The sequence below is a fragment of the Pseudorca crassidens genome, chromosome 2 (genome assembly GCF_039906515.1).
Source record: "Pseudorca crassidens isolate mPseCra1 chromosome 2, mPseCra1.hap1, whole genome shotgun sequence".
Lineage (NCBI taxonomy): Eukaryota > Metazoa > Chordata > Mammalia > Artiodactyla > Delphinidae > Pseudorca > Pseudorca crassidens.
The window spans coordinates 9,327,628-9,355,550 of record NC_090297.1 but is presented as its reverse complement, the minus strand read 5'-3'; the positions used below and the strand labels follow the sequence as shown (position 1 = coordinate 9,355,550).

Genomic DNA, 27,923 nt, shown 5'->3' with positions numbered 1-27,923 from the left:
TCTTTGTTGCTGCATGCGGGCTTTCTCTAGTTGCAGTGAGTGGGGGCTACTCTTTGTTGAAGTGCGTGGGCTTCTCATTGTGGTGGCTTCTCTCGTTGCGGAGCACGGGCTCTAGGCACACAGGCTTCAGTAGTTGTGGCACGAGGGCTCAGTAATTGTGGCTTGCAGGCTCTAGAGCGCAGGCTCAGTAGTTGTGGCACACGGGCTTAGTTGCTCCGTGGCATGTGGGATCTTCCTGGACCAGGGCTCAAAACCGTGTCCCCTGCATTAGCAGGTGGATTCTTAACCACTGCGCCACCAGGGAAGTCCCCTGAATATTCTTTTAAAATAATTTGAAGTCCAAAAGACGGCATTCTTGAACATGTTACTATTAATGCTTTGGCCCACGTGGCCAAAAGGTATTTGATTATCTTACAAATCGTTAAATACCTTTTCATGAAATTTCTTGGCCTCATAACAGCAACCTGTCTGACCCAAGCATGTCTGAATGTGATCTCCCATGATTTGAACCTGAACTTGTATTGTGGTTCCATCTATTATGTTTAAAGATAAAGGATGGAAACCGTTCTCATGTACGAAAATTTGAGTTAAAAGAAAGTAACAGGGCTTCCCTGGTGGCGCAGTGATTGAGAGTCCGCCTGCTGATGCAGGGGACAGGTGTTCGTGCCCCGGTCCGGGAGGATCCCACATGCCGCGGAGCGGCCGGGCCCGTGAGCCATGGCCGCTGAGCCTGCGCATCCGGAGCCTGTGCTCCGCAACGGGAGAGGCCACAACAGTGAGAGGCCCGCGTACCGCAAAAAAAAAAAAAAAAAAAAAAAAAGAAAGTAACAGAGAACTGATAAGTGGAAAAGAAGAAAAGCGGGCGAACCCAGCCCATATGGTGTGCTTTGTCCTGCTCCCCCCTCAGCTGCCGGGGCAGTGCCCCTGCTCCCCCCCGGCACTGGTCCCCGTGCTGCCCCTGGGAGGCTGGGCACAGAGCAGGGCGCCAGGACAAGCCCAATGAGGGCCTGGTGTATGCGCCGCATCTTGGGTGGTTGCAGGACCAGCAGTAACCTGTGCGAAGCCCCCAGCCCAGCGCCTGCACACGGCGAGCGCTTCATAAAAGGCAGGTGAAAATGCTCTTGCTAGGAGGCAGCTCAGGGTAACAGTTCAGAGCACCAGCTTCGGAGTCACACAAACCAGGCCGTAAATCCTAGCTGATCTATTTTCCAACCGTGGAAGCACCTTTCCTGTCTGGGCCCCCGTTTCCTCTTCCATACAGTGGGACAACAGTACCAACCTCTGTGTTTTGTAAGGACTACCCAGAATAACTTCAAGAAAGCACGAAGCCAGGTGCCTGGTGCACCGTAAGTGCTCCGTATGAGAAAAGCTCAAGTTTCAGAAGTTCGTGCTGCTGATTCGACATCCCAGCTTTGAGGACGAGACTCACGGAGGAGTGATGGAGAAAGGGGGGAATGAACACAGCCTTCCCTCTCACCACACCTGGCACCCACATGGCCAAAACCAAACCCACTGTCTGGCAGGCCCTTCTGGAAGTCCCCGGCAGGATGAGCCAGGAACCAAGGCTGCTGTCTGGGGTGGGGCTCTGCATCCTCCGCCAGGGCCTGGCTCAGGCCCCGCTGTGCTCAGCGCTCCCTGCGTGGGGCAGACCCGGCCTGAACTTGCAGGGGAACCTGCACCTGGGCCCTGGGAGGGCTGGGATCCACGCAGCTGCTCTCAGAACCAGCAGATCTGCTAGGGAAGGAGTCAGAGTTAGGGGCACAAAGCTGGGGTGGAGGCAAGGGAGGGGCTACTTACTGTCGGGTTCCTCCTGGGCCTGGAATCTGCAAAGAACAAAAGAGCAGTGAATTCACCAAGGAGGGTCTGGCAGCTGCCTGGCCCTGCACCTCCCCCCCCACCTGTGGGCAAATGCGCCCTCCATTGCCCCCGGGGTGGCAGCTGGTGCCTCGGTCAGACCTGGAGAGCAGTGGACGGGTTTCAGGCCCAGGGCACAGGGGCTCACCTCCCAGCGGCAGCCAGAGAACAGGGGAGTCACCTCTCTTCCAGCCACCAAGCCCCTCAGCACACCGGACCCCTGCACAGCCCTCCCACTCCCACACACGCACAGGACTGGTTCAGGACGAGCGCGCACCCCAGCTGGAGCCGAAGACACTTCTGCTGGGTCAGAAGTTGGTCTGTGGCTGCTGCTACCACCTGGTGGCCTCCAGGGGCTGGAGAGGCCAGAACGGCCCGAGGCACCATGTGAAACTCACACGGAGGACCCCTAGGCGATAGAGAGCGGGTGACAGATCCTGAGGACCTTTTCTTAGACCTGCATCGGACATGCCTAAAGCCAGTGGACCCCGGAGCCCTTTTGGCTCAGGCCAGCGTGAGTTCGGTTTTCTATCACGTGTGCCTGAAATAGCCCACGTGGCCGGTCTCAGCGGTCATCCCACGCTCTGGTGGGCTCAGTATGCAATGATCCCTAGGGCACAACCTTTTTCTTCTCGTCCCAAACCCCACCCTCCTCTCCAACTTTCCTCTCGTATTAAACTGGGCTCCGGGTCATGGTCAAGTAGATGCTGACATTTAATCACGGCCCAGTGGCCAGCTGGGAAAGCTGGAGATGGTACCAGGCGTCTGTCTAAGCCAGGGCGAGTCGACCCCTAGGAGCTGACCGTCCTCTGGGGGCACAGGGCCTCTTACGACTCCCGAAGAAATCACCTACAGAGACTTGGCTTTTGTTGCTATTCGGTGTGCACACCTAACCAGAGAAACCTCGTGAAAAGAGGCCAGCATGCCAGCTAAGTCACCTCTGGAAGACCGTCTGACCTCAGCCCCTCTAGGGAATGAGCATCCCCGAATCCTAGCAGAAACCCTCACTGGAGGCCGACTGACCACGAAAATACAAGACGGGCAGTTTGAACCTGCTGTGTGGACACCAGGTCAGTCTGGAGGACACTCTTCCATGTCCCTTTTTTTTTTTTTTTTTTTTTTTCCGCTACGCGGGCCTCTCACTGTTGTGGCCTCTCCTGTTGCGGAGCACAGGCTCTGGACGCGCAGGCTCAGCGGCCATGGCTCACGGGCCCAGCCGCGCCGCGGCATGTGGGATCTTCCCGGACCGGGGCACGAATCCGCGTCCCCTGCATCGGCAGGCGGACTCTCAACCACTGCACCACCAGGGAAGCCCTTCCATGTCCCTTTTAAATGACCATCAGCAGGTAAAGTGTCTAAAGGGGAAATGGATCAGAATAATGGTCAAAAGAAGCACATGTGTAAAATGACACAATTCTTGACTCTCGATTTAACAAATCTGGTAAATGCTGTTGCCAGCAGAGTGGTCACCTTGAGAGGCCGTGGCCCCTCCCACGAGGCAGCCACTATCCATCACCAGAGCCAGCACTTTGAGAAACACTGTCTGGCCTGAGGCACATTCTTTTAAAGGATGTCAGTGAAGCCAAATCTTCCTCCTTTGAGAGTGATTTTGACTTTTGCAAACAGCCAACTGTCATTCGCAGCAAGTCTTGGGGGGAAGAAAGGGTGTGACAAAGTAACAAGACAAAAGAAATTAAGATGATAAAATGCAGTCTTGGAGAGGACATGGGTAAACAGGAACACAGCTGCTGATGCCTGTGAACTGGTTTCCTCTTTCTCGAAAGCCATTGGGCAATGAAAACTTCACACACTTTGACCCAGTAATCCCTCTTCAGGGACACACCCTCAGGAAATAACCCGAAGGAAAGCGACCAGCCTGTGCACAGTGGTGCAGTTTCTAATAACCAAAAAGTGGAAAACAAGACAGGTGCCAAACAGTAAAGCAGCTTAGCGGTCCTTCGCCGCAGGCCTTCCTAGCAGTGAGGCCCCAGCGCGACATCCTTCACCTTTCCCAGCCTTTAGTTCTCTCATTTGGAAAAGGGGACAGGTCATGCCAACTTTGGAGGGTTTTTATGAAGGTTAAATGAGATCTCAAAACTGAAGGTGCCCAGGGATTAATCACGTTGAGAGCAAAACCCTTGATATGTTGTGATGAAAATAACACTGAACCCATATGGTCTTCCTCTCCCACACCCACAACTCCAATCTAATCAGGAGAAAGGCACTAGACAAACTCTAAGCAGAGAGCCACCCTACAACTTAACCGACAAGCAAGTTGTAGGATGCTCCTTAACTCCTCAAAACTGCCAAGGTCAGAAAAACAAGGAAAGCCAGAAACTGTCACAGGCCAGACGGGCCTAAGACATGATGACTAAATGTAATGTGGTGTACTGGGTGGGATCCTGGAGCAATGAAAGGACATTAGGCAAAACTAAGTAGATTTGAACAGAGTATGAACTTTAGTTAATACAATAGTAATGTATCAGTATTGGTTCGTTTGTTGCGACAAACTTACCGCACTAATGTAAGATGCTCATAATAGAGGAAACTGGGTGTGGGCTATACGGAAACTCTCTGTACTAACTTCTCAAGTTTTCTGTAAGTCTAAAACTTCTCTAAAAACTGAAGTCCATTTAGAATTTTTTAATTAAAACGATTAAAAGAGAAGGCGACCGGGATGCCGCCTAGCACATAGGGACCCCAGGATACTCCAGTGGCGTGGCAACTCCATCACACCGAAAAGAAAACCAGCATTCGATACTGACTCTCGGAAACAAGCATAAAATAACATCGAGGTGAAAAGGCAGAATCCGGAGGGCGCCAACATCGGCCTACAGGCGTGTTACAACCCTCATGTGTACTTTGATAAAGACCTAGAGCAAATCGTGCCAAGTACAGAGGTCAGATTTCATAAGTGCTTTTCCCCTAAAATGTTGCTTCAGTCCACTGTCTTCACTTATTGGTATCCTTGCTCTTTGGAATAAGAACAATTTTCTCATAAAATATGTCCAGCATCCCAGGACACAAGTCCAGGGACACACGCACTGGACGTCGGTGGGCCCCTCCTCCCTCGGGGAGGAGTGCCTGGTTTCCCAGGGCTTCTCTGAGGGCTGCTCAAGCCAAGCACGTGGGTTCTGACACCCAAGTTATCCATCCCTTCCATTCCTATCACTCTTCCCTTTCAGTCCCATCCCCTCTCTGGCCTGGGGTCCCAGCTTCTGTGGAAAGCAGAACAGACCCAGGGAAGGCGTTTGGCAACAAGCACCCCTAGATTCAAATCCAGGACAGGGCAGGGAATTACAAGCTAAGCTGGGAATATCGTAGAATAAAGCAGTGCTCCAGTGAATTCCCTGGCGGTCCAGTGGTTAGGACGCAGCCCTCTCAATGCTGAGGGCCAGGGTTCAACCCCTGGTTGGGGAACTAAGATCCCACAACTCTCCCATCTCGGCCAAAAAAGGAAAAAAGAAGAAGGAAGGAAGGAAGGAAGGAAGGAAGGAAGGAAGGAAGGAAGGAAGAAAGAAAGGAAGGAAGGAAGGAAGAAAGAAAGGGAGGGAGGGAGGAAGGGAGGAAGGAAAGAAAGAAAGAAAGAAAGAGAAAGAAAGAAAGAAAAAACAAGTGCTCCAAACACAGAAGGATGGGGACAAAAGGACGCAACAGCCAGCTTGAAGGGGCCCCCACTGGCCTAACCTGGGAAAATGTGAGCATCAAGTTACATAATGATGGCAGTACAGTAAGAGAGGAATCCATGAGTCCAGACAGATATACTTACAGAAATGGAGCAAAGTTGATGAGGCACCAGTTACTCATAGAGCCTCAGAGTACTTAGCAATAACCGCAGAGGAAAGAGGACTTCATGGTGGAGAAGCCTGGCAGACACCACCCTAATCAAGGGCTCACGGTGAACACGGCGGGGAAGGGACAAAGGGAAATCTGGCGGGGTGGATGACCCACTCCTGGGATCCTCCCACCAGAGACGCACCACCTGAGTCCAAGCGTGAGGAAACGTCAGGCAAACCCCAGGTGAGAGCCAGCCACAGAATCACTGGTGGAATCTTCCAAAGTGGCAAGGTCATGACCGGGAGGGAAATACAGACTGGAGGGGACACGAGACCCGATGGTCAAATGCAGTACGAGACTCTGAACTGCATTCTTTTGTTCGATACGACATTATTTGGATCAATGAAGAAACTTGAGTGGGGTCTGAGAATTAGTTGGTGGTGGTGCATCAAAGTGAATTCTCTGATTTTGATGGTTTGACTACAGTCGTGTGAAATACACACTCAGGTACTCAGGGATGATACGGCATTATGTCAGTAAGTTACTCTCAAATGGTTCAAAAAAAATAAGTTCTCTGCACCGTCCTTGAGACTTTCCTGTATGTTTGAAATTGTTTCAAAACAAACAAAAACTTTTTCCAACTTAAACCTGCCTGAAGTAACAGATAAAGTGATGACTATAGTGTCCTTTAAAATGAAGGGTTAAAAGAATTTCAATCAGTGTTTCTCAGCCAGGAGTGACACTCCCCTCCAGGGGAAATTTGGCCATACCTGGAGACATTTTTGGCTGTCACAGATGGGAGGAGCTACTAGTATGAGACCAGGGAACTGTCTGACATCCTGTAACGCACAGGACAACTCGCTTGGCAAAGAATGATCCCATGCAGATGTCAACAGTGCCAAGGGTGAGACCATTTATGCAAAAATCTCACCACCACCACCGACAAAATCCTGGTTGCTCGTACTGCTCATTAATCAAGTGGCCTTAAACAAGCTCCTTCATCTTCCTGTGCCTCAGCTTTCTCATCTGTGATATGGGGATAACAGCGGGCGCCTCACAAGGAGGAGTAAAATGAGAACACGTGTGTGCCTGTCACCAAGTCAAATCCATTCAGAGATGGGGGTGAGCATCAAAGGGGCATCTGCCCAGATTGCTGACGCACGGCTTACCGCACCAGGGGCTCCCCCAGCCCTGGAGCTCCGGGACCGGGAGGGCTGGGGCAACCATTTCCAGCCCGCTCGTCTTTAGTCATTTGAGCAACTGATGCTGGCCTGAAAGCTCGGGAGGGCAGTTTCTGTACCCAGCACAGGGCCAATAGGCAGTGCCCCACGGAGACATGAAGGAGCAGACGAGTGAATAAAGGCTCCTGCGCCCTTCCAGCCCCCACTGCATCCACCCCGCTCAGTCCATACGCATCCTGCCCCCGGCGGCACCTCCTTCCCTCTCGGGCCTGGGAACCAGACCCCCAGGGACCCACCGGAAGCCAGCGGGCCAGAAACGGCCCCAAAGAGAGTGGCCACCACTGAGCCCCAGGCTTGGTTCCTGGTAGGTCTGGTTTCTTAAGGGAAGGTGCTTTCTGTCTTTCTTGCTCTCTCTCGGTCTTTTGTGTGTGTGTGTGTGTGTGTGTGTGTGTGTGTGTGTGTGTGTGTGACAAAACTGCTATCACGGAGGTTTGAAGAAAAAAAATAAACTGACAGCAATGGAAACTCTAATACTAGAAAATGTCAAGAAAGCAAACGCGGGTTTCAGTGAGACACTGAGCCTGACAGCTCACGGAAAAAGGCTTGAAATTGTCAAAACACAAAAACCCCCCTTGCGAAGGGAACGCAAGCACCTGCTTGTGAAACTCATCAAATCCAAAACATGCCTCACTGCACTGTGTTCAGGGGCCCAAGTTAGAAACCGTGCTACAGCAAGGCTCTCCATGGGGCCTGGGGACCTGGGGGGCAGGGTCTGAGTTGACCACTGGGCTCCAGGGTGGGCACTGGGTAGTAGACAACCTGGTGGGGAGGAAGGAAGTGGGGGCAGGACTGAGCCCTCTACAAACAAGACCGGCCGTTTCCAGGACCAGCGCCTGAGTCTGGTGTGGCCCCTACAGGTGGTGTGGCCCCGGGTCTTGTCTCTTCTTTACGGAATGAAGAGCATCACCTGCCTCCCCTGGGGCTCTCAGTCAGTGAGTCCCTTTGCGGGAGCCTGCCTTGAAACCAGAAAGGGAAGTTCAGACCATTTGTGTCCACTCCTTCCCCTGTGGTCAGGGCCTGTACACAGTAGGTGCTCAATCAATGCTTGTGACATGCTGAGGAAGACGTTGCCCTGCCTTGAAAGAGGCTGCCCAGAGGAGAGGAGACACTTGGCACAAGATGGCTGGGGTCCCCTCCCCCGAGGTGAGAGCTGAAAGAGTCTGCTGCCTAGATGGGTGGAGCATGGAAGGCTGCCTGGAAGAGGTGGCTTGGAGGCTGGCCAGGGATCAGAAAGAGGAGTTCAGAAAAACGTAGAACATAGGAAGGCCTGGGACTCCTGCTGAGGAAAAAGGCCCCAGACACGGGGGCGGGCATCAGCAGACAGCAGCCACTCTGTGCTGAGCTCTGACTACGTGCAGGTGCCCCGCACAGCACTTAACAGGCCCATCGCGACGGATCCACACGCCCGCCCTCTGAATTAGGCCCCACTGTTCCCATTTTACAGATGGAGAAACTGAGACACAGAGGAATTAAGTAACTCACCCAAGGTCATGTAGCTCATAAGGGGCAGAATCAGGATGCTAGCCCTGTCAGCCTACACCCACCCCCACCCCGACCCCTATGCCCTCAGCTGCCAGCAGGAGGGAGGGAGTGAGAGGAGGAAGGGAGGAATGGGGAGGGGAAAATAATAGGGAGGCTGGGAAGGGGCGACAGAGAGAAGAGAGGAAGGGAAGGCCTCTTCTGAGGGCACAATAGAGGCAAGAATGGAGATAAGGTGGATTTTTGAAACTTCATGCCCGCACTCCATCCGATGCCGAACAGGGCATGTCAGAGTTTCCACCCACATTATATTCCCATCACAGATGAGGTTGCACAGAAAGGAGGAGCAGCTTGTGGGAACCCCTACAGAGGGAACCCCGAGGGAGATCCAGACCCACGGTCCAGAGCTGCTGTGTAGCTGCACGTAGCCCCTTTGGACCTCTGGACACTCACCCACAGGCTCCAGCTTGGGCTGGAAGGTCTGGACTGGGTAGCACAGGTGGAGCTCTGAAACGACAACGGGAGGAAGGCTAGGGAGGCCAGCCTCAGACAGCCTCAGCGGGCAGGGCGGGAGAGGGACCCAGGCCAGGCTAGGACAGAGCACCCTGCCCTCCCAAGGCCCCAAGGACACATGCACTCACTCTGCCCCATCCACTTCCTGCAGCCCCTCCGGTGGAACAGGAGAAAGGAGCCAAAGCTGACGACCACCACCAGTGTCAAGATCACCCAGAAGAGCACAGGTCCTGGAACACAGAGGCGCCCTGCTCTCTCGCCTGCCCTGGCACTGGTGGCCCCCGAAGTCTGAATCATGGCGGTGAGCCGGGGCCCTATAGCAACCACACAGGACAGCCCTCGCTCCAGACTACTTCCTCCTGGACACAGACTCTACTGTGGCTGACAGGACCTGGTCCTTTGCCAAGCCAGGACAGAAACCCAGATCCTGTCTATAGCTATCTTGTCCAGCGCTTACCCACCTGTCCTTCCTCACCTGGCTCTAGGAAGCACATTAGGCCAGGCCAGGAGGACTCCAGAGCCCACGCTCTTAACCACTATCTGGATATATTTCTTTACCACTTAATACTTAACTTGCTTTGCTACTTTTGAATATCAATATATAGTTATTATTCTTTAAAGTCCATTTTTAGATGTTAAAAAAGTAGCATGTGCCAGATAAGTGCTTCTCAAACATTCCTGTGCGTATGAATCTCCTGGGGACCATGTTAAAATGCAGATTCTGATTCAGTAGTCTGGGGTCGGGCTGGTAATTTGCTTTTCTAACAAGTTGCTGATGGTGCCAAGTCCAGGACCTCTTTGAGCGCCGCTGGCCTGAGAACTACTGCCACCTAGTGTCTAAGAGTAGAACTGCAAGTCCTAAAACGCATGGTACTGAGAGCGACCGTCTAAGGGGAGCGGGTAAGGCTCATGTGTACTGGACACTGCTTACTACCCTGCATGGTATATGCTGTTACAACGTTACAGGTGATGAAGCTCAGAAGAAGTAAGAAACTAGTCAAGGTCATGAATCAGTCACCAAATATTTTCTGAGCAGCAATTATGGGCCATGCGGGTGAAGCTGTGAATAAAATCCCTGCTCAGAAGAATTAAGGAATCCGCTCTAGCGAGTGACAGAGTCACAGCCCCAGATCAGGAAACCGGAGACCTGGGGTCAGGCTTGGTCCCCCCCGCCTCCAACCAAGTGGATGCTGTCGCCTAGTAAGAACCCTCCCTCCTGTGGTCCCCAGGGAGGAAGGCCCTGCTTCATGGGGGTGGTCATTACCTGAAACCAGAGTGGGCTTCCCTGTGGAGGAGAAGGATATAGGAGTGCTGGTTGAGAGAGAGGCGCGTCCCCGCACGTGGGTGACGTCCCCTCCACGCTCCTTACCAGTCAGGGAGTCGGCCAGGGAGATCAGGGAGGGGGTGGGGCTGCGGGGAGAGAGACCAGAAGTAAGAAGGACAGTCAAGATGGAAAAGGAGGCCTGAGACCCCAGGTCCCCTGCCTACAGCCTCTGACAGGCACTTTGAGGGCAGGGCCTGGGTTTCTAGGCTTTCAGGGCTTCCATGGTGGCAACACAGACCTAGGCCCACATTCTCCAAAATGACTTGTGGGCTTGGCCCAGAGATCTATCCCAAGCCCCACTTCCACTCCCAGCCGGCTGCCCCCTGGGCATCCCCTGGGTATGAAGGGCAAATGAAGAGAGGCGGCCAAGGAGTCACCTGGCGGGCACCCCGCTGTCCTCTGCGTTGGTGCTGCAGTTAGAGTGGGTCCCCGGGGGAGGTGGCTCATAGGTGGTGTCCCTCTCAGCCGTACCTGCCGGTTAGAATTGGTACCAAGGATGGTTAACAAAGGGGAAATGGGGGAGGGAGGGGTAAACTGGGAATTTGGGATTAACAGATACACACTACTATATTTAAAATAGATAAACAGCAAGGACCTACTGTATAGCATGGAACTATATTCAATATCTTGTAAATGAACTAGACTTCCATTTTTAAAATTAAATTAAAAAAAAAAAAGGAATCAGTGCCAAGGAGCCCTACCCATCTGGACTAGTGACGTCCAAGGAGGTAGCAACATGGGGCGGGAAGGACACTGCAGCCAGGCAGACCCAGGTCTGTGTCCTGGCTCTGTCTCCTCACTTCCTCTCTCCCTCCCTCCTCGCTTCCCTCCACTGTAACAGCCCTTTATTCAGCACCTACTATGTCCTGGGGACTGTGCTGGGAGCTGGGACAGAGCAGTGAGCAAAACGGACAAGATCCCCACCCCTGGGGGCCCACCGGCTGGCGGGGCTCACAGACTCAGGCGTCACACGAAGGCAGGTGGGGTCCCTGTAATGGGAGACTTGACCTCATCTGACCAGGGAGGCTTCCCTGAGGAAGGGATTGCTGGGATGTGAGTAGGGGTGGAGATTTCTAAGCAGAGGAAATAGAAGGTGGGGGGAGGGAGGAGATGGCTCATAGCAGCATTCTTCATAGAAGTCAAAGAAGTGGAAACCACCCACACGCCCATCCGCTGGAAACAGATGAACAAAATGCAGTAGACGTGTGCACTAGAATATTGTTTGGCAGTAAAAGGAATGAAGTACTAATACAGCTACAGCGTGGACGAACCTCGAAAGTGTTATGCTCAGTGAAAGAAGCCAGACACAGGAGGATGCATATGATGGAAATGTCCCCAAAACCCTAATCTAGAGGAACAAGAAAGTAGATTAGTGGTTATCCAGGCTGGGGGTGGGCATGGGATTGACTGACCCATGCCCTACAAGTGTTAGGGTTAGTCAACTAACTAACCTGCAAGGTTTCTTAGAAGGTGGTAATAGTTTCACAACTTTGTAAATTTCTTAAAATTACTGAACTGTACACTTAAAACTAGTAGATATTATGGTATGTAAATTAGACTGCAATAAGGCTGTTTTAAACGCTGGGTCTTTCTCCCCAAAGTGATGGTTTTAATTAGCAACAGGGTGGGATAGGTGTGGTAGATTGCATGGTGGTCCCACGTCTGCATCCTGCCCCACGTCCACACCCTTTGCCAGGTGACTCTGCAGCTCCTTCAGGTCAAGGCAGGTGTCTGTGCATCCCCCACCCCTATGGTGTCTGAACTTGGCCGTGTGACTTGTCTGGTCAGTGGAACGGGAGAGAAGCGATGGCTGGACCTCAAGAGGCATCTGACCTCCACCGCCCCCTTTCTGCACTCCCACCGTTGCCATAAGTAGACCACGCCAGGGGCGGGTAGCCAGCCCCCGCTGGTCCCAGAAGTACATGCAGAGCAAACCCAAACCAAACCTTCAAACCCTGGCAAGACCGCAGAGCGGCCCAGCTGACTCACAGAGGAGTGAGAGATGAATGCTGCAATGTCGAGGTTTTTGTAACACACTATTCCTCTGGCTCTAATTGGCTGAGACGATCAGATTTGTGTTTCAAAAGATCAAAGTGCAAAAGCTGTTCCTTGGGGGACTTCCCTGGTTGTCCAGTGGGTAAGACTCTGTGCTCCCCGCGCAGGGGCCCAGGTTTGATCCCTGGTCAGGGAACTAGATCCTGCATGCTGCAACTAAGAGTTCGCATGGGGCAACTAAAGAGCCCACATTTTGCAGCTAAGACCTGGAGCAGCCTAAATAAATAAATATTTCAAAAAAAAAAAAAAAGAAAGCTACTCCTCATCTCCAGCCAGCTGTGACCATGCGGGAAGGTGGCCTCGTGACTGCAGACTTCCTGGTTTCATTGAAGAGAAATCTCATTAAATAAATGTAAACAAACAAATAAATTTAAACATCTTCTGGTATGTAAATGTCGCCTCAATTCTTAAAGTTCTTTTCTTCTGAAATCAGTTTTATTGAGGCATGATTTACATAGAAGGAAATGTCCCCTAAGCGCACGGTTTGATGAGTTTTGAGGAATGTATACATTCAGCAGTCAGCCCTCCATATCTGCGGGTCACATCCGAGGATTCCACACCCGAGGATTCAACCAACTGCAGACTGATTGACCGCACGGATGCAGAACACGCAGAGACGGAGGGCCCGCTGTACCTTGCCATTTTACATGAGGGATTTGAGTATCCTCAGATTCGGGTATCCCCCGCGGACACTGAGGGATGACTGTACCTTCAGGTAACTGTAACTCCACTCAAGATCTAGAACATCCCCGCCTCCCCACTAAGTTCCCTTGTCCTTTTGCAATCGATCCTCCCCCACACCCGGGCAGCCACGGATCTGCTTCATGTCACTACAGATGAGTCTGCCTCCAGAACTTCATTAGACAGAATGGTGCAGTGTGTACTCTTTGGTGTCTGACTTCTTCCACTCAGCATAATGTTTCTGAGATTCATTCCCGTTGCTTGTCTCAGTAATTCATTCCTTTTTATTGCTGAGTAGTTGTTCCATTGTAGAGATGTATTTAGCCGGTGACCAGTTGATGGACATTTGGGTTGTCTCCAGTTTGAAGCTATTATAAACAAGGCAGCTGTGAGTATTCTTGTACAAGTCTTTGTGAAAACATATAATTTCATTTCACTTGAGTACCTATAGGAGCAGAAAAGCTGTGTCACTGTGCTGACCAGACAGGATGTCTTTGAGGACCAGTTCAAGCATGGTCATCTCTGATCTGACCCAGCCACCTCGTTTTACAAATGGAGAGGACCACAGAGCCGGAGCTAGAGTCAGAAATCAGGGCTCCTGAGTCCCAGCCCAGAGCACCTTCCATTGGACCGCACTGCCTCCTGCCTGGGGCCTGAGCACTTTCTTACAACCTTATGATTAACTGCTTTTCTAGGACAGAAAAAAAAAAATGACCCACATTTGAAGTAGGTCCAGCCCAGCTACTAACCCTCTCTGCCCCCATGTTCCTGGAGGCGGCACCCCTTCCCTTACGTGGTACAAAACGAACCTCCCGCCCACACACGCCTCCCTTCTAAAGGCTCTCATGATACCTCTCAGAGTTTTCCTGAAACATTCTGAAGAGAAAGTGAGGCTAGGATTAATTTTCTTCTTGCATTGGTAGGGTCCTGAAGAACCGTCTGATTTTGGGGGTCTCCAAATACATAAATACATGCTATGTCTTTCCACGTGGTCACCAGACAATTACCTAAATTAGTTGAGGCCCGGGAGGCCTTGGGCTATGAGGAAGATAATGCAGTTTGTTATGCTAGTTTCTATTTGCATTTGAGATGTTGTGGGAATTCAGTGAGAGTTGGCTTCCAGAGGATTGGGGGAGCTCTTGGGCTCAAGAACACCAACTGTGGCTACACCCAGTTAGCACCCTCTGGCCTCTCTCTAAGGCAGCCTCCGTCTGAGCTGCCACTGGAACACCTACGACAGGAACCAGCCACAGAACTGCTGCCCTTACTCTAAGCGGAGAAGGTGGGCCCAGCGCTCCTGGGTGCCTCTCATCCCTTCTCTGTATGTACCATACCTCACCCTCTTTTCTCCCTGGGTTACTGACCCTCCCTTTTCTTCCTCCTTTGGATCTGAAGGTGAGAAGAAGGCATGGTTTAGCCCATACTTAGTCTGCCTGTGTTCTCTGGAGAGGGCCCATTGGAAGAGGGGGAAGAAGCTGACTGCTTTTAGTCTCAATTTAGAAACTAAAAAAGATACACCACACTTAAATATTTCTCTTTAAATTGAAACACCTGATCCTTGGGTCATTTGAAGGAGAAGGGTCTTAACATCAAGGTCAAATGGAATTCTTTTCTGGTACAACCAGAAATTGCTTAAAATCAGATGAAATTTTCATCTTCATATTTGAACTCTACATTTCTTGTCAGCTTTTTATTTTCCCTAGAGTTTTCAGTCACCTTTCTTTTCCTTGTTGATAAAAGAATAACGTGCATTTACCGTATCCTCAAGTTTTTCAACTCTACTACTCATGAAATTGTAATTCTACCTTTTATTCCTACAGACAGTTCCCTGGAGCCCTTCATTTTCTTGCTCTGATGGGGCTCAACCAGATGTTGTAATGTCTTTAGCACAGCTGTCATTCTGGGACTCCCCTTCTTTGCTCTCCTGGGATAGAACCACTGTTTTCTAGAGTTCATGGCTTTTTCTTTTTTCTTTTTTGCCCCTCAGTTAACAGAATTACATCTTCAAGTAACTTTCTAAGAAAGGATACATGGGGGGAAAGCAGAATTTCTCCCCTGTTATGTCTGAAAATGTTTTTATTCTGCTTTCAAACGTAATTGTATTTTAGCTAAGTAAAACATTCTCTGTTCAACTAAGAAGGAGCTGGTGTGGTCCAGTAGAGAGCACTTGGCTATGACTCAGGAGCTCTGTGTTCCAGCTCTAGCTCTGGCACTACGTATGGTCCTCTCCACGTGTAAAATGATGTGGTTGGATCAGATCACAGGTGGCCAGCTTTGATCTGGCCCTCAAAGACATTCTGTGTGGCCAGCACAGTGACCCAGTCATCCGTCTCCTAGGTATTTACCCATGAAATGAAAATATATGTCCATACAAAGACCTGTACAAGAACAGTGGTAGCTGCTATTACTCATAATAGCCCTAAACTGGAAACAAGCCAGATGTCCATCAACTGGTGAATGGATAAATAAACGGTGGTGCATCTATTATGTCTACACGTGGGTAATTTTCATTCATCCTGCTTTGCTCCCGGTAGGTCATTTCAATCTGAGGTCTCACTTTTCAGGTCAGGTACACAGGGAAAGCTGGGACACCACCGTGGGAGCACACAGTAACTGTGTCGAGAAATGGTGTGCAGAAGACCCAAGGCTGGGAGCGGGGCGGGGTGGGAGGCTGGGACCACAGAGGAAATTATGGCATTTTTGCTGACATGAGGCCTGAAGCATGGAAGGTGGTCGCCAGACCTAGCTTGGGTCTGTGGTTGCCGAGGGACTGTCTGCTCTGGAAGCATGACTGGGGCAGGACACCACCAGATGTCCCCACCCACAGGCCCTGCAGGCAGACTCTGCAGCAGGAGCAGGAAAAAACAAATATAGCCAAGAGAAGCCTCCTTTCTCCCGCAGTGGTCCTCTAGCGCCCCCTACTGGCAAAGCATAGCATCACACTCAAGGAGGAGAAATCTTCCAAGAGTCTAATCCTCTAGGGCACAGCAGGTACTCAAGGGTGAATTGGGACCTGAGAGGCAACAGATTGGTAACAAGGGCACTTTCTAAAAGCCATTTCTTGCCCTTTACTCTCTTGCTGTTCCTTCTTCTTTGCCTTCTGTTCTCACTTTGTGGTTGTAACAACTTCTGGAGTTTTTCTGTGGACACTAATTTTTTTCTCTTCCATTCCTGGGTTCATCATTGCTTCATCTGTAGTAAGTTTTTCTGTTTGTGTATCTTGTTATTCTCCTTCATACTACTGTTTTTCCTTATAAGTCTGAAAATCTTTACTGCTCATTCATATTTATTTAAAAAGAACGATGTTGACCATTCCAGCGGCAGGTGGGGTTTCTTCTACTGTGTTGTTAGTATGTCATTTTCACAGTGGGTCTCTTCCCTCAGCAGGAGGTCTGCCTGGGAACTCTGGGCTCATGGGTGGGGAGTGTGAGCTGGCAGGCTTCACTTCAGCGTGACTTAGCAGGAACAGCCCATTGACAGGATGTACTCCCAAAGACACAAGCAAAGGGGGCTTTGCACCAGAGTGGCCAATATCTAGCTTTCCCTAGATAGTCCTTCAGTGTCATTAGCCAAAAAGTTGATCATTTTCATCAGGGGATAAAAAAATCAGTCACCATCTCTCAGACTGGTCAATGCCCATGGTATACCATTGTTCACATTTTTTTGCTGTTGTTATATTCATTCGTTTGTTTTATTTTTAGATTGTACTTTGGTTGGTGGATTTTGCATTGTTACAAATTTTTATTTTCGAGATGAAGTTGCAGCTCACTGAACTTTCTAATTCTCCACTTCACCCCCATCCTTCGTTTTGCTCGCCTGCTCTAAGCCCAGAGCCTCTCTGGTGGGTCTTAGGAGCAACTTACCCCTCACTTTTCTGCAGGCCTCGTGGAGTGAATTCTAGTTACATAAGCTTTCCTCCACTTGGTTTCATTTGTTACCACCCTTCCATCTGTTTTCCACCTTCTAAAAATTTGTTGAAATCTCTCATCTGCTGATGAACTCTTTTTTGTTTGTCTTTTTGTCTACTGTCAAGGGTTTATACTTTTTTACACTCTGGTGAATGTCCATCATTTGAATTGGAACCTTCTTCATAAACTTTATATTGATCTATCTTGAGTCAATAAAACAGCCTTGCAAACAAGTCAAGATTTTACCAGACCAACAATTTCAAGAAGAAGAATAAAATTTTTTTTAATAATTTAAAATTTTTAAAATAATCCTCAGAAACTCTTACCAAAATGCCAAGTTTGGATTTTATCCCACTCCCTGGATCTAACTATTCAAAGAGAAAACATAGCCCAAACCTGACCTAGTTAACAGCTGGGATTGAAAGTCATTTGTAGTTGGGGGTGGGGAGAGGGGCAGCCCTAAGGACAGAGAACTCAGCCCCTTGGTTGGGGGTGTGAACTGCTTACCCTGGAGCTTGGTGACCATCCCTGGTGGGCAGATGGGGCGGATGACGCAGCGGGCACAGGAGTTGGAGGCCGATGTGGCACAGAACATGCCAGGTCGACACTCGCAGACGCGGGAGGAGTTCCACATGCAAGGTGTCTTCTCCACGAGGTGGTCTGCGGGACAGAGAAGGGTCCTGAGGAAGGACTGGGATGGAGAGGGCAGGGGTCCAGAGAAGCCCCAGGAGGACAGAGACATATTTGCCCAGGAGCACATGCTCATCTGATGATTCCGTTGGGCAGATCTTTTGGTGCACAAAATAATTATGCTGAGCGAAAGAAGGTGGACAAGAAAAGGTGTATATAGGGACTTCCCTGCCAGTCCAGTGGTTAGGACTCTGAGCTTCCACTGCAAGGGACACAGGTTTGATCCCTAGTCGGGGAACTAAGATCCTGCCTGCCACGTGGCACGGCCAAAAAAAAAAAAAAAAAAAAGGAGTATACTCTATGATTCTGTTTATAGGAAAAGCCAGAAAATGCAAATTATTCCATAGTGACAGAAAGCATAACTGTTTCCTAGGAATGGGAGCAGAGGCAGGGAGCGACGGGAGGGATGGTAAGGAACGTGAGGAAAGTTTTGGTGGGTGACGGACAGTTCATTGTCTTGACTGTGGTGGTGGTTTCACAGCTACACACATGTGACAAAACCTATCAAACTGCACACTTTAAACGTGTGCATTTTATTGTATGTCAACTATATCTCAATAAAGCTATTAAAAGAAAATATCCCAAAAAACTAAAATAAAATAATTTTTTTTTTTTTTTGCGGTATGCGGGCATCTCACTGTTGTGGCCTCTCCAGTTGAGGAGCACAGGCTCCGGACGCGCAGGCTCAGTGGCCAGGGCTCACGGGCCCAGCCGCTGCGCGGCATGTGGGATCCTCCCGGACCGGGGCACGAATCCGTGTCCCCTGCATCGGCAGGCGGACTCTCAACCACTGCGCCGCCAGGGAAGCCCAAAATAAATTTTTAAATAAAGAAAAGAATTCAGAGAACAGGCGTGAGTGGGCATGGGTAGAGATGAACCAAGACTGGCCCTGACTGATAATTCTTTACAACTGGGCGATAGTCCGTAACCATTCCTGATTCTCTCTACTTCTGAATATGTTTGAAATTTTCCATGATGAAAAGTGGGTTTTTTCAAAAATCAAAAAAAAAAATTGTTAGTGGTTTTGTAAAAGAAGAAGTATAAGAATGCATTTATACATGTCTGGGGATATTCTACGTGCTCTGTTTACGGGTGAAAATAGAATCACTGCATCAGTAGTTTAGACAAATGTGATTCGCTCAATAAGGACATTTCTCGATCAGCGGGATACTTACAGGCTTAGAAGCCTTGCACGATAAAGATAAGGGACTGCACAGTGTCTTCCTGAAACCTCTCGTTATTCCTTATAATATGGTATTAACATAACCGAGTGTGCGCAAGGCAGTGATTTTAGCGCTCTATCCAGATCAACCCGGCTTAACCTTTCTAACTCCCAGAACAGGTCTCTGAGAGAGGTCTATGATTCTGCGCATTTGACGAATGAGGAAACTGAGGCCCAGAGAGGTTAAGAAACTTGCTTGCGCTTATAAGCTCCCGAGCAGTAGAGCCAAGACTTGACCCCAGCCCCTTGGGCTCCACTCCACAGGGTTGCAGGGCTTCAGTTATTCAAGTTGAAGGAATTCTTGGGCCCAGAGCCATCTCTTGTTTCCCCATCTGACGCAGCAGCTGTGACAGATGATATTTTTCCAGGAATGGCCGCAGCAATAGCTCTGGGTCTGTCTGCTCTTCCAGAGCTCGGCCACTTACCCATCAAGAAGCATGGTCCCTGGTCGGAGAACTAAGATCCCACATGCCATGCGGCACGGCCAAAAGAAGAGAAAAAAAAGAAGGCTTTTTTTTTTCCTTCCGTGACTCAAGGGGGCCCTGTGACCACCTCCGCAGGCAGAATGTAGTGGAAGTTACACCGTGTAAATTCCGAGGCTGGGTCATAAAAACGGGTATGGTTTCTACACCCCACCCCACCCCAACTCATCTTTGAGTCCAGCACCCAGCACTTGAGGACGCCCGAAGCAGGCCATATAGAGGCCGACATGGAGAGGATCTGAGGGCCCAGCCCGCAGCCGCATCGACCCCAGACCCGAGAATGTAAAAGCTTTCAGATGATTCCAGCTCCAGGCTTCAAGTTTTCCAGCTGAGATCCCAGACATCGTGGAGCAGAGACCAGGTGTCCCCGCGGTGCTGGGTCTGAATTCTGTCCCACAGACTCCACGAGTACAGCGAATAGTTTGCTTTTCACCACTCAGTTTTGAGAAAATTTGCTCTGTGACCTTAGTAATTGCAACAGTGACCCCAGCAACCACGAACGGAGTGTCTTTTCCCGACTTGGCCTCCCTGAACTCCAGTCCGTGTTGCTGCAGAGGCAGAATCACGCCTCCCCCTGGTGGTGGTGGCCACTGTGAGTGGACCGGGGCTACATCCATGGCAGCCCGGGGCCTGGGCACCTGCTTGGACGTCACAGGGAGGCTGGTGGTGTTGTGAGGCTGCGGGGAGCTGGCCGCAGGGGAAACTCTGGCAGGACATCATCCCACCATGCATATAGCAGTCAGTCTCTAAGTGCTTGTGCAGAGGTGCTCTAAGAGGCAGCACAGTGGAGTGATGAGCTCAGAACCCAGTGGCAGACCCCCTAGGTTCAAATCCTGGCCCTGCCATTTGCGAGGGCTTGTGGCCCTTGGAAGCCCTCTGACTTCCCTGAGCCTCAGTTTCCTCTTCTGTAAAATGGGGGCAATTGCAATCCAGACATCATAGGATATGTACAAAAATAATGAGACAAGCTTGAAACAGGTAGGTGATCGACAAATATTTCCTTGCAGGAAAGACTGAGTGAATGGAAGCTCTCTGAAAAGGGGTCACGGCCATCAAAACCCACAATCTTGAGTAGGAGTCACTAGAAGCCAACTGCTCAAAAAACGCCAGAAAGGTGAACCAGGCTCCCAAGGGCTGAGCATCCGAGACCAAGCTCAAGGCTCCCACCCCCAGATTCTTGGCCTCTTGTCTAAGACCCCACCTGCTCCCTGGAAGGAGCCTCTGGAGGAGAAACAAGGCCCTTACCTCCTGAACAGCTCACACAGGCCGTGCAGCGACCGTCCCTGTCCAGGTAGTAGTCAGGGTCACACTGCTTCCTGCAGTCGGCAGACCCCTGAGGGCATGGCTGTTGCAGGGTCAGCCCTGGGAAAAGAAGCAGAGAAGCTTCAGGCCAGGCCACCTTGACAGAGGCCTCGCCCACATCCCACCACCATCCCCATTACTGAAGCCCCCCAGCTCCATGGCCAGCTCCCAAACTCTGCACATGTCCATCAGCCCTTCAGAGGGAGTCCTGAGGCTCAGAGACGGAAGGAATGTGTCTAAGGCCACACAGGAGAAGAGTGCTAACTGCCTCCTAACTGCCCCCCACCCCCACTTCCAGTCCCTCCCCTCTGCCAGAGCCCTCTCCCCAGTCTCACTGCTCTGTCACTGCCCTGCTCAAAACTTTGGTAGCCACTTTCCCTTTGAGTTCAGCAATGAGGCAAGGATGCCTACTATCCCAACTTCTATTTAGTTTGGTCCTGGGGATCATAGGCAATGCAATAAGGCAAGAAAAAGAAATAACAGTGGTAAGGTTTAGAAAGGAAGATACCAAGCAGTTATGGATAGATGATAGCATTGAGTGCACAGATAATCCGAAGAGTCTGAAGGTACATTATTAGAAGAAATCAGTGAGTTTCGCAAGGTAGTTGGATATAATGTTATTATATCAAAATCAATTGAACGTCTATATATTTGCATGGAACCACATGAAATTGCCATTTTGATAGTACAGAAACAGTCAAATACTGGCATTGCACATAGTTCAAAATAATACAATAAAAAGTTAGAACATGAAATATTAAAAAAGATACCATTTACATCATCATCAGAAATACCAAATACTTAGAAATCTAACCAAAAGATGTAACTATTTCTACACAGACAATAATAAAACATTATTGGGAGAATTTAAAGAAGGCCTAAATAGGAGTGGGAGGGATAAATTAGGAGTTTGGGATTAACATATATATATGTTGGGATTAACATATATAACATATATGTTTGGGATTAACATATAACATATAGTTTATATATATACACTACTATATATAAAACAGATAATCAACAAGGACCTACTTATAGCACAGGGAACTCTATTCAATACACTGTTATAACCTATATGGGGAAAGAATCTGAAAAAGAATAGATATATGTATATGTATAACTGATTCACTTTGCTGTACACCTGAAACTAACACAACATTGTAAATCAACTATACTCCAATATAAAATAAAAAATTTGTAAATAAAAATAAAGAAGACCTAAATAAATGCAGAGCTATACCATATACTCAATACTGCAGAGGTGGATTCTCTTCAAACTGATCTGTAGAGTCAATGCAATCCCAATTAAAATCCCAATAGGATATCTTATGAGATTTGAAAAGCTGATTCTAAAATTTATGTGGATATGCAAATTACCAAGAACAGCCAATACACTGTTGAAGACCAAAGTTGGAGTAGTTGCTTAAGCATCCAGACTTACTGGAAAACTATAGTAATCAGAGAGAATGGTATTCACACGGAATACACAGAGACCAATGAATAGAATAGAGACTCCAGAATCCTGCCCACACATCTATGGACCCTTGATTTACAACGAAGATGGCACGTGAAACGGTGGGGAAAAGACAATTTATTTGATAAATGGTGTGGGTTCAAGTGAATGTTCATGGGGGCTCTTTAAACAAAGGCAAAACAGCAATGACCTTAGAAAATAAATGTAGGGCGTCGTGGAGACTTCAGCGGAGGGGAAGCCTTACAAAGCAGGACATGGAAAGCGCTGGAGTCATAACGGAAAAGATGGATCAATCTGACTGCGCTGAAATGAAGAGCGTCGCTTCCTCAAAAGACACCGCAAAGAGGAGGAGAAGGCAAGCCACAGGGTGGGCGAAGATGCTTTGGACACAATTATAGGACAAAGAATTATAAGAAGCCCCGACAAATCAATTTTTTAAAAAGAGAGAAATGAAAACATACATTCACACAAATGTTTTTCATTATAGCCCCGAAATGGAAACCACTCAAAAATCCAAAAACTGTTTGGATGAACAAAGTGTGGTGTCCCTATCTATACAATGGAAGGCTATTGGGCAATAAACAGGAGTGAGCTGAGGACCCCAGTCTGTCACCATGGGAACCGGGGGGGGGCATCCAGTCGACATCTGCAGAGGCTGGCCTGCTCTGCTGCATATGCCCCAGCACCTGCCTCAGTGTCTGGCACCCGAAAGGTGACACGAATGAGTCCTTCCATTATCTACTCTGGCCCTCGAAGCCCTCAGCCCCAGAAGACCCGGAGACCCTCTTCTCCCCACGCTGGGAAAGACCACAGCTCGGTGCCTGCCTGCCCTGACTGCCACACACAGTCGCCCAGCCATCGGACACCGTTTCCCTGGAGACAGCGCACAGCTTCTCTGGAGAACTTACCTGGATCTGGACTGAGCCTCCCCACGGAGGAGCTAGAGTGGGCAGTGATTTCAGAAGCATCTTCTGGGGCGAGGGGGGCGCCCCCTCCGAGAAGTGTGGTCCTGGCATCAGAGCTTGCTGGAGAGGTCAGGGTGGGCTTGGCCTGGGGGATGGTGCTGCTGGGAAGGAAGCGGGGGATGGGTCTGGCAATTTTCCTGATGGGACAAGGGGAGTCTGCGCTCAGCGATAACCATTTCCATAGAGAATAGGTCCCCAGACGCTCTGCCCACAGCCTCTGGAGGGCCCGCCGTCAGCTCCTGGGAGTAAGGGCTGTGTTTTCTAGGCCTTCTCGGTCTCCTGTCTGCTCAGGGCAGGCTGGGCACACAGTAAGGCCTCAAATGACTTGTGGGCTGGCAGAGAGGCTCCCTGGGCTGAACCCCATCCTCATCCCCAGCCAGCAGTGCCCTGGACCTCCTGTGGGGTGGGACAGCCCCACGCTAAGGTCAGCAGGATAGGAGGGGGCTGGGAGTCACCTGGCAGGGGCCTTGCAGTCCTGCGGGCTGGCGCTGCAGTTGGGGCTGGCCCCTGGGGAAGGCAGCTCACAGACAGTGTTCCTCTGCGCTGTGCCTGCAGGGAGGATGGTGATGCCTTCAGACTTGGTATTACAGAGCCAGAGGCTCCGAAATACGCCTTTTACCACCGCAACCCAGGAAAACACAGTGGCCATCTGATGTTTGTGCCTGCCCAGCATCCGTTCCCTTTTGGGGTAAAGCCGTCCAATTTTCCCTGGAGAATTACACCTCCCAGTCTCAATGTCTGTGGTAGGGGGCTGGGACCCCACTTCAGGAGTAGCCATGGGACCAGGCTGGACCAATCAATCCATCCCATTCCTCTGGCCATGATGGACTGGTTCAGGGGTGGGCACATGACCCAAGACACGCCTATGAGAGGCAATTTCAAGATTTTATTTTGGTTGTTGAGAATGTGGGAAGGAGAAGCTGTCTTTCCACTCGGGTTGGGTAGGAAGGAAGCAAGCCAGGAGCTGCTGGTAGGTATTTTACAGACAAACCAACACATAGGGTAGTAGAGATGAGAGACGGGAAAAGACAGAGCTCCTGGATCCAGCCATGCCTTAAGCTCCACTAAGCTATCCTCAGACACTTCAGTTACATGAGCCAAAAACATGGTAACTTGCAAGCCAAAGAGTACTGGAGAATACTGTGTGGAAGCAAAAGTGGAGAAGAAAACACATAGTGCTTTCAATCAAGTGGACTGGAGTTTGGAAGTTTTGGTAGAGGAGGGTGTGAGCAATGCTGACTTATCTATCTGCACTGTGGTGAGGTGATAAGACCTGGGCATAAGGTTCAAACACTGGATTAGATATTCCCTGCTCTGCGGTCTTGAGCAATTAATTACCTGCCATCTCCGAACCTCAATTTCCTCACATAAAATGGGGCTAATACAGTCTTATGACGTCTGGAGAATTTCAGGGGAGAAAGCCTATGCAAGGTCTTAGTGTAAGGCTTAGCCATAAGCTTGATCTGAGACAGAAACTACTTTCCATTCTACAGCGGAAGAGACTGAGGTCCTGCGAGTTGCTCAGTGGAAAGTCCCACAGAGGAATCTAGAAGTTAGCCAGACTTTCGCGGCCAAAGGTTGGAGCACTTCTAAAGCAGTGCCAAAAAAAAAAAAAAAAAAAAAGCAGTGCTGTCCAATAAAATATGTCAATCACATGTCATCGTTTTAAATTTTCTAGTAGCCACATTTTAAAAAGTAAAAAAGAAACAAGTGAAATTAAGCAATACGTTTATTTAACCCAATATATCTAAAATATTATGCCAATAGGTAATCAACATAAAAAATAATTAATGAGATGTTTTACATTCTTTTCCTATACTAAGTATTTGAAATCGGGGGCATATTCTATACTGAGTACATGTCAGTGCAACTGGCCACATTTTAAGCGTGGCCCGTGGCACCGCCTCGGGCAGCAGGTCTGGGGGCAGCAAAGAGAAGCCTCTGGCGCCACCGTGTGGCAGGTGCAGGAACACCGTCGAGAGAGCTTCGCCAGCCAGACCTGGTCCACAGGCTTGGAGCAACAGAACTCAAGGCTACTTTTCTTAGAGACACAAGAGTTTCTGAGCTGAAAAGCCCCCATGCAAGGCCTTCTAGTCACACCTCTGCATTTTACAGATGGGAAGACTGAGGCCCAGAGAGGACTGGGAACACGCCCCACGAGGCAAAGCTGTACAAAATCCCAGGCACCTGATGTCCAATCCAGAACACTTTCCACGCCACCACCTGCCCCTGCTTGTGGGTGGCGGGCTTCTGAGGGTCCCTCCGCTGAGGATTCTGTGTGACCAGAGAGAATCCGGCCAGATCTGAACCCCACCACCCCCAGCTCTGATCTCCCTGTCACATCATTCAACACATATCTCTGAAGAGCAGATTCTGTGCCGGGTGTCTAATTAGGCAGTGGGGAGATGACCGTGGCCCTCACGAAGCTATGGCCTAGGGAGGGGTACAAGCACCGACCACACCGAGACAGACACAAGTGTTCGCCTCCATGTCGAGAAGTGACCTGGGAGAGGTCGGGAGGAGATGTTTGGACAGAGAACTGAAAGCAGAGTTGACTGAGTGATCGGGGAAGGAAGGGTGTCCCAGAAAGAGCGAACAGCATGTGCGAATGCATGGTAGAGTGAGAAGCACGGTGCATCCCTGGACCAAAATGCGAAACCAGCCCTCATCTTCCAGGAAACTCCCAGGACAGAAACTTCAGGTTTCTTTCTTGTTTATCAGGCATCAAAGAATTTCTACCCTGATCCTCAAACCAACCTAAGACCTCTTCCAGCCAGGGCGGTGCCTGGGACTCTCTGAGCCTGGGACCTGAGGTGCAGGGAAGGGGCAGCAGGGGCCTCCGTTTGCATCCCTGGCATCATCGGGATAGGAGATGTGATCTGTCCAACAGGAAGGAGGAGGTGGGAGGTGGAGAGTCGTTGGGAGGTCTGCGGAGGTGAATCATTGGCACAGATCGTGGTCCTGGGTGGGGATACTCACCCTGGAACTTGACAACCATCCCTGTTGGGCAGACGGAGTGAGGGAGGCAGCGGGCACAGGAGTTGACGACTGATGTGCCACAGAACATGCCAGTCCGGCACTCGCAGACGCGGGTAGAGTTCCATGAGCATGGCTTCTTCTCCACGAGGTCGTCTAAGGGACACAGAGAAGGGTCACCGGGGACAGAGGGAGGGCAAGGGAAGGGACTCAGAAAAGTCCCAGGGACAGTCCAGCACATGAGGGAGGATGCTGCTATGGCATTCTGTTGGGCAGGGCAGCTGGTATGCCCAGCCCTTCCTTCCAGGGTGTTCCTGATGTGAGGACTAGAGGGCAGGCGGGGTCCATGAGGCAGCCTCCACCTCCCAGCCTGCATCCCTGGAGATGACTAAAATGGTATTAAAAAGAAGTGAATGTCCCAATATTAAAATGGGCAAAAAAGACATGGAGGAGCATTAAGTGCAAACTTCTCAGTGAAAGCAGCCAATTGGAAAGGCTACATACTGTGATTCCAACTACATGACCTTCGGGAAAAGACAAAACTACAGAGACGGTAAAAAGATCAGTGGTTGCCAGGGTTTGGTAGGGGGTGCGGGAGGGGAAGATGAATGGGCAGAGCACAGAAGATTTTTAAAGCAGTGAAACTATTCTGTATGATAGTGCAATAGTGGATAAATGACATTACACATTTGTCAAAAATCATAGCATATACAACACAAAGAGTGACCCTTAATGTAAACTACGAACTTTAGTTAATAATGCACCAATATTGGTTCATCAGCTGTAACAATGTACCACACTAATGCAAGATGTTAATACTGGGGAAAAGTGTGAGGAGAGCGGCATATGGGAAATCTCTGTACTTTCTGCTTGGTTTTTCTATAAACTGAAAACTGCTCTAAAAAAAAAGCCTATTAAATTTTGGGGTTTTTTTTTAATGGGCAAAGGATTTAAGAAGACTTTTCTCCAGAGAAGATATACAAACGGCCAGTAAGCATATGAAAAGATGTTCAATGTCATTAGTCATCAGATCCATCTATGAGTCATCAAACCAAAACCACTATGACAGACCACGTCATATCCACTAGGGTGGATGGAATAAAAAAGATAGACAAGTGTTGGCGAGGATATGGAGAAATTGGAATCCTCATAGAATGCTAGCGGGAATATAAAGTAGGACAGAGCTGTGGAAGGCAGTCTGGCAGTTCCTCAAAAAGTTAAACATAGATTTACTATATGATCCAGCAATTCCACTCTTAGGTACATACCCAAGACAACTGAAAACACATGTCCACACAAAAACGTGTACATGCATGTTCATTCCAGCATGATTCCTAATAGCCAAAAAGTAGAAACGACACCAATGTCCATCAACTGATAAATGGATAAACAAAATGTGTTATATCCATATAACACAATATTATTCAGCCATAAAAAGGAATGAAGTGCTGATACACACTACAACATGAATGAACCTTGAAAGCACTATATAAAGTGAAAGAAGCCAGACACTAAAAGCCACTTACTGCATGAGTCCATTTATATGAAATGTCCAGTGTAGGCAAATCCATAGAGACAGGAAGTAGATTAGTGATTGCCAGGGGCTGGAAGGAGGGGAGAATTGGGAGCTAAGGGGGTTTCTTTTTATTAGATAGTGGTGGTGGTTGCACATTGTGAATATAATAAAACCACAGCACTGTACACTTTATTTATTTTTTAATAGATTTATTTATTTATTTATTTTTGGCTGTGTTGGGTCTTCGTTGCTGTGCGTGGCCTTTCTCTAGTTGCAGCGAGCAGGGGCTATGCGGTGTGCAGGCTTCTCATTGTCGTGGCTTCTCTTGTTGTGGAGCACAGGCTCTAGGCACGCGGGCTTCAGTAGTTGTGGCACGTGGGCTCAGTAGTTGTGGTTCGCGGGCTCTAGAGCGCAGGCTCAGTAGTTGTGACGCACGGGCTTAGCTGCTCCGCGGTATGTGG

The 27,923-nt window shown here is 49.5% G+C and overlaps 1 protein-coding gene across 1 annotated transcript in view; it reads right to left on the bottom strand.

The window, feature by feature from the left end:
• TNFRSF8 (TNF receptor superfamily member 8) overlaps positions 1-26,037 on the bottom strand; it is a 32,762-nt gene extending 6,725 nt beyond the window's left edge. Inside the window, exons 1-10 of the mRNA XM_067711503.1 lie at positions 25,950-26,037; positions 23,426-23,519; positions 22,914-23,071; positions 20,472-20,588; positions 17,340-17,492; positions 10,566-10,659; positions 10,129-10,274; positions 8,993-9,094; positions 8,805-8,858; positions 1,798-1,823 (exon numbers count right to left, since the gene is read on the bottom strand). Of these exons, the coding sequence (XP_067567604.1) occupies positions 1,798-1,823; positions 8,805-8,858; positions 8,993-9,094; positions 10,129-10,274; positions 10,566-10,659; positions 17,340-17,492; positions 20,472-20,588; positions 22,914-23,071; positions 23,426-23,519; positions 25,950-26,037 (1,032 nt within the window). The remainder of the gene's footprint in view (positions 1-1,797; positions 1,824-8,804; positions 8,859-8,992; positions 9,095-10,128; positions 10,275-10,565; positions 10,660-17,339; positions 17,493-20,471; positions 20,589-22,913; positions 23,072-23,425; positions 23,520-25,949) is intronic.
• Between the last annotated feature and the right edge of the window lie 1,886 nt (positions 26,038-27,923).